This window comes from Aulonocara sp. 'chitande type north' Nkhata Bay, linkage group LG22 (assembly GCF_057382095.1).
Source record: "Aulonocara sp. 'chitande type north' Nkhata Bay isolate Kocher_YH1m ecotype deep benthic linkage group LG22, A_spYH_male_GT1.1, whole genome shotgun sequence".
Classification (NCBI taxonomy): Eukaryota; Metazoa; Chordata; class Actinopteri; order Cichliformes; family Cichlidae; genus Aulonocara; species Aulonocara sp. 'chitande type north' Nkhata Bay.
The window spans coordinates 30,619,192-30,625,923 of record NC_141364.1 but is presented as its reverse complement, the minus strand read 5'-3'; the positions used below and the strand labels follow the sequence as shown (position 1 = coordinate 30,625,923).

The 6,732-nt window shown below is 47.7% G+C and overlaps 1 protein-coding gene across 1 annotated transcript; it reads left to right on the top strand.

Moving 5' to 3' along the window:
• Positions 1-1,118: 1,118 nt before the first annotated feature.
• LOC147304449 (uncharacterized) lies at positions 1,119-5,260 on the top strand. Its single transcript, XM_086279514.1, has 4 exons — positions 1,119-1,216; positions 1,901-2,480; positions 4,919-5,050; positions 5,150-5,260. Exons 1-4 carry the CDS (start codon positions 1,119-1,121, stop codon positions 5,258-5,260), a joined length of 921 nt encoding a protein of 306 aa, XP_086135640.1.
• Positions 5,261-6,732: the final 1,472 nt, after the last annotated feature.

Below are 6,732 nucleotides of genomic sequence, written 5' to 3'. Positions count from 1 at the left end.
TGTTGTTGTTGTAAGGAAGACGTAGTAGAGAACACCATGAGAACGCTAAAGGGGGAAGTGTGGGCGTTGATTGTATATTTATGAAGTGCCTTGAGGCGACTTTTGTTGTGATTTGGCGCTATATAAATAAAATTGAATTGAAATTGAATTGAATATAAAAGAACAGGTATGTGCGTTATGCAGAACATCGTTGTTTTAACAACCCTGAAAATGGCAAAGAGACACGCTTATGAAGCACAGTTCAAACTGAAGGCCATCAGCTATGTGGAGAACATGGAAATCGAGCAACCGCGAGAGAATTTAAGATTAATGAATCGATGGTTTGCAAGTGGAGGAAGCTGGAAAACGAGCTCCGACAGGTCAAGAAGACGCAGCTGAGTTTCCGCGGACATAAGGCAAGGTGGCCCGAGTTGGAGGAAAGACTCGAGCAGTAGATCATTGAGCAAAGAACGAGTGGGAGAAGCGTTTCGACGGTCACCATTCGACTAAAAGCAGCAACGCTAGCAGAAGAAATGAAAATTGAACATTTCCAAGGAGGTCCGTCTTGTCTTAAGATGGCGCGGCCACGTCCAGACGCCTTCCTGACCACTCCGCTCCGACTATCTACTTTTCTTGTTTTTTACCTATTCTTTGCTCTGGTTTTCATCCCAAAATCCTCTAGTCTTATAGTTTACGACAGCGGATCACTTGTAAACATCGGTGCCAAGGTTGCACATCTAATCTTGGACACTTTTAAACCCGACCCTTCCTGGCCGTCAGAGATTCTACGCGGCGCGGAGAACAACAAAGGACGGGCCGCTCATCCGAGGCGCAGAACAAAGAAGCGCCGGGGGAAACGCGCTGGTATTAGGAACAGACTGAGACAGCAGGCGCATTGCGCACCACTGCCCAGTATCCTACTGGCCAATGTACAATCCATGGAGAACAAGCTCGACGACTTAAGAGCAAGGGTCACCTTCCAACGTGACATGAGGGACTGCAACATTCTGTGCTTCACGGAGACATGGCTGACCCCCACCGTGCCTGACCAGGCCGTAACTCCGTCGGATTCATTCTTTGTGCTCCGCGCGGACAGAACGGCAGAGTCAAACAAAACCAAAGGTGGGGGAGTGTGTTTCATGGTAAACAGAAAGTGGTGTGATGCCAGGAGCATTTCTACTCTCTCCAGCGGCTGCTCGCCACATCTGGAGTTCCTGAGCATTAAGTGCCGCCCTTTCTACTGTTATGGTTCGTTCGATTTAGGGAAGAGAAGAAAGCAAGCCCAGGCCGAAGTAGGTGTCAAAAAATAGTGATCTTTATTACACACTTTGCGCAGTCAGTGTGGGAAAGACAATTTGCAATCCAATCCTTCGTCAACTGGACTGTCCCGTCTCCTTATATTGCCATTATGACATCACAGTTGGATCTTTACTGGAAATGATCACAAATGATAACAATTCCCCGCCTATCAAAGAGTTTTCCCTTATATAGACATCAACTGCTACTCTTAAGAGAAAAACAAGTGTGTATTACATTGTGCATTTTGTGAAAGTGTATCTATCAGAGAAACTGTCCTCAGACGACCCCCCTATTATTACTAAGTGTGTAGGTGAACGTGCGTGTGTTACATAAGTGCGTGCATGTGGTTACAGGCCGGCGTACGTGCAGAACTAAACGCAGGCGGGCCTGGGCCCAACAGGACTGGTGGGTCTGAACGGTGTGACTGCACTAAAGTGCAACAACTTAAGCAGATAACAAGAATGATACAGAACCTCAATAAACAGTCAGTGTGCATTAATATTTGCTCAGAGTAACACAGATGTAATTAAAAGATTATTCTGTCAAGAGATTCAACAATGGTAAATGATTAATCAATGATAACTGATTATGAGAATACAAAATAAAATATCTCCTGATCACACTACCTGCCCCGTGAGTTCACCTCAGTCATCGCCACGGCGGTCTACATCCCACCCCAAGCGGACACAGGTATGGCTTTGTCCGAATTACATGATGTGCTGAGCTCGCTTCAAAACAAGGACCCGGGCGCAGCCCTCATTGTAGCAGGAGATTTTAACAAAGCGAACCTCAGACAAGTCATGCCAAACTTTTACCAGCATGTCTCGTGTCCAACGAGAGGGGATCGAATTTTGGATCACTGCTACACGCCATACAAGCAGGGCTACAAAGCTGTCTCACACCCGGCTTTTGGGAAGTCTGACCACAACGCCATCTTCCTCATTCCCCAGTATAAGCAAAGCATACGGAGGGAAGATGTGACCACGAGGGAGGTGAAACGGTGGACTGCCCAATCAGAAGCTACGCTACAGGACGCACTCAACGACGTCGACTGGGACATGTTCAGAGCATGCGCAGTCGACATCAACGAGTTTACGGAAGTAGCAGTATGCTTCGTCAATATGCTAGCGGAGGAGATTATCCCCACTGCGAGAGTCACCACATTCCCAAACCAGAAACCGTGGATGGACAGATCGATCGCAGTAAACGCCAGGACCGCCTCCTACAACGCGGGTCTCGCCACTGGCGATATGAGCGCCTACAAAGCGGCCTCATACGGCGTGCGGCTCGCGGTGAGAGATGCCAAACGCCGGTACCGGAAACGTGTGGAGTCCCACTTCCACCAGGGCGACACACGGAGTATGTGGCACGGACTACGCACCATTACGGACTACAAAGCCAGGGACACTGCGCTGATCAACGCTGCTGACTCTGCATTCACCAACGAGCTGAATCAGTTCTACGCCCGTTTCGAGGTTAGCCAGGCGGCTAATGCTATCTACCGCCTGACTACCGAGGACAGTGACGTCATCAGCGAGAGACCGGTGACCAGCATCGCAGAGCATGACGTCCGAGCGGCATTGAGGAGAGTGAACACAAGGAAAGCGGCGGGGCCAGACGGCATCACCGGCCGTCTGCTGCGCTGCTGTGCTGACCAGCTAGCAGGTGTGTTCACTTAAATCTTCAACGAGTCCCTGGCGAAGTCTGTGGTCCCCACATGCTTCAAAAGATCCACCATCATCCCTGTGCCCAAGAACAGCAAACCCTCATCCCTGAACGATTACCGGCCAGTTGCACTGACCTCGGTAGTAATGAAGGTGTTTGAGAGGCTGCTGAAGAACATCATCTCCTCCTCCATCCCAGACACCACAGATCCGCTGCAGTTCGCCTACAGATCCAACAGATCCACAGAGGATGCCATCGGCCACGTCCTACACACCACTCTCAGCCATGTGGACAAGAAACAGGGTAACTATGTGCGAATGCTGTTTGTTGATTACAGTTCAGCGTTTAACACAATAGTGCCCTGCAGACTGTTCACAAAGCTGAGGGATCTGGGACTTAACAGCCGTCTGTGTGCATGGGTGTTGGACTTCCTCACTGGCAGAACTCAGGTGGTGAGGGTGGGCAGGTGCTTCTCCAACAGCATCACCATCAACACAGGAGCACCTCAGGGATGTGTCCTCTCGCCACTGCTCTACTCCCTCTACACTTCAGACTGTGTGGCCACCCATGGCTCCAACACCATTGTGAAGTTTGCTGACGACACAGTGGTGTTGGGTGCCATCTCCAACAACGATGAGACGGCCTACATGGATGAAGTGAAGAATCTGGCATCATGGTGCCAGGACAATCACCTCCAGCTGAACGTCAGCAAGACCAAGGAGCTGGTGGTGGACTTCAGAAGGAGTCAGCACAGAGACTACAAGCCCATTATCATCAATGGAGCAACTTCCAGCGGATTATAATGAAAAGCTGGCCATCTTCCGCTCCTACTGCAGCAAACACATCGCCGACAAACACATCCAGCCCAGCCACATCACTAACATGGACGAGGTGCCGCTCACTTTCGACATTCCGGTGAGTCACACTGTGGAGAAGAAGGGGACCAGCACGATAGCGATACGCACAACGGGGCACAAAAAGTCTTCTTTACTGTTGTGCTTGGCTGCCATGCTAATGGACAGAAACTGCTGCCTATGGTGATTTTTAAGAGAAAGACTTTGCCTAAACAGAAGTTTCCAGCAGGAGTCATCATTAAGGCAGATGAAAAGGGCTGGATGGATGAGGAAATGATGAAAGAGTGGCTGAGGGAGGTGTATGTAAGGAGACCAGGTGGTTTTTTCCAAGCATCACCATCGCTGTTGATCTGTGACTCTATGCGTGCCCATCTCACAGCTGATGTGAAAAAACAAGTGAAGCAAATGAACTCTGAGCTTGCTGTCATTCCGGGAGGCCTGACAAAGGAACTCCAACCGCTGGACATCGGTGTGAACCGGCCGTTCAAAGTAAGGCTGCGAGCGGCGTGGGAGCAATGGATGACCGATGGTGTAGAATGACCACTTGGTAGCTTTCTTATGATGCTGCTTTATTGAACGTGTATCCAGCATGGGTTATAACAGCACAACAACGGGTGTGGCAGCTAAGAGAGGAACTGCACATTGACAGCCCTGCCACAAAGCATGTCATGGTGGCGTAAAGCCGCAACGCCCACCCGCTCGGCACAGGCAACCCAGTATATGACATCTCCCCCCCTTTTCATGTTATTTCCAATAACAAACCCCAAATAGAACAGCAACGACACAATGATAACATGTGACACTATAATAGCCTCTGGGCGGTTCTCTTAAGGACCGGGCACAATTGGCTTACTGTCGGCATGAAGGGCAGTGTCCACAAAACAGGACTTATTAAACATGGTAAACCTTTAAGGTAATTAACTCAACCAGGTAACAGCAGTATTGGTTGCAGCTCAAAACATAAGTGCAAAACAGCAACAATACAACATTCCCAATCCCCAGTCCTTCCTTCTCTCCCATTACCCCAGTGTCTACAGATCCAGCCTCTTGACTGGCTTGCGCACCCTGAGATGGCAGCTCCTCAGTGTCCACAGTGGGTGTTGGAAGGGGTTGTGGCATAGCCCGTGGAGATGGTTCGAGGCGGAGATGGCGGCGGTTCCGTCCCGACGCTCTCCTTGGAGATGATGGCCGGTGTTGCCCAAGCCTTCTCCTGGTCCAGCTTAGTTAGGACAGCATCCCTGGATGGAGTGGAGGTAGGGGCTTAGTACCATGGCGGCGGTCGTAGTAGAACGCCTGCTTGGCCTTCTGACCAGCATCCGTTCGTTAAACCTCTCTTTTGTTGGGCCATTTAGGTTGAAAACGTGAGTAGTAGTCCGACACAACAAGGTAATTATTCCGGTTGTGTTCACAGAGATCCAGGGTTATCCTTTGCCATGGACAATCCGGCAAAGGTGTGGAGATGAGCGGCTCCCTTGTCTGTGTTGGCCTCTGTGCCAGACATGTTTGGCACTGCAGCACTGCATTCTTTAGCTCAGTGGAGAGCCCCGGCCACCACAAAGATGAATTAGCCCTATCCCCGCACTTGGTGAGGCCTTGGTGCCTGTCATGTAGTTTGTGTAGAATGGCTGTTCTCTGTGACTTTGGAATGACAATTCTGCAGCCTCGTATAACCAGCTCGTTTTTCACTTTCATGTACGCTTTAATGTTCAATGGCACACTAGCTCCGTATACAGGCCAACCCCTGCGTATGTACGTGATGACAGTCTGTAGTTCAACATCCGTTGTAGTGGCTGCTTTAAAGCTTTCCATTCAGCTTGGGGATGCTGGAATGCCCTGTAACACGGTGGCTATGTAGCAGTCCACTTCACTGTGAGTGCTAGTGTCATCCTCAGCCCAAGTCTGTGGACTCCGTGACCAGTGTTGGTCAAGTTACTTGAAAAAAGTAATCAGTAACTAATTACTGATTACTTCCCCAAAAAAGTAATCCCGTTACTTTACTGATTACTTATTTTCAAAAGTAATTAATTACTTAGTTACTTAGTTACTTTTTAAAAAGACAATTTACAACCTGAATAGGTGATAAAGCGATAGATCTTTCAGCCCAATTCTACTTTTTCTGCATAATCCATCATACAAAATGTAATCAAATGGAAAAGTCTCTCTTTTTTTTTACTTTTTATTTTGTACTTTTTCCAATTTTATAGTACATGCAAACAAAAACATGAAAAAAAAGAACACAAAGGAAACAAACCAAATAAAAATAAAATAAAATAAAGGACACCCAATCTGTGGAAGAGGGGAAAAGGAAAAAAAACAAACAAAAAAACAACAACAAGAACGAGGAGAGGTCCCTGCCCTATGGGGCTGAGTGAGTCTTATAAGCTATCCATTTTGTCCACTGTTTTCGGTGTTTGTCAGATTTCAGTCTCAAAGTGTAGGTCATTTTCTCCATTATATATATGTCCTCGATTACATCAGTCCATTCTTCCAATTTTAAAGGGTCACTTTTCAGCCAGTTTTTTGTTATTACCTTTTTGCTTGACAACAACATAATTTTAAACAAGTAACGGTCCTCCTTTCTTACATTTTCCCATATTCCAAAATACATTACTCGTGCCTCACACAGCACGTCATACCCCAGCACTTTCGTCATTGTTACCACAATGCTTTCCCAGTGAGGTTTGATATTTTTACACTTCCAAAACACATGAGAATGATTGGCGTCCCAGTCTCCACATAATCTCCAGCATTTTTGGGGTGTTTTCAGCTGCTTGCTTTTGATATAAGGAGTAATAAACAACCTAATCACATTTTTCCAGCCATATTCTCTCCATCGTCTAGAGCTAGTGGAATTATGCTGTGTGAGACATATGGATCGCCAGTCATCCTCTGACAGCTCAAGATGTAATTCAGATTCCCACTTTTTTTTGATATA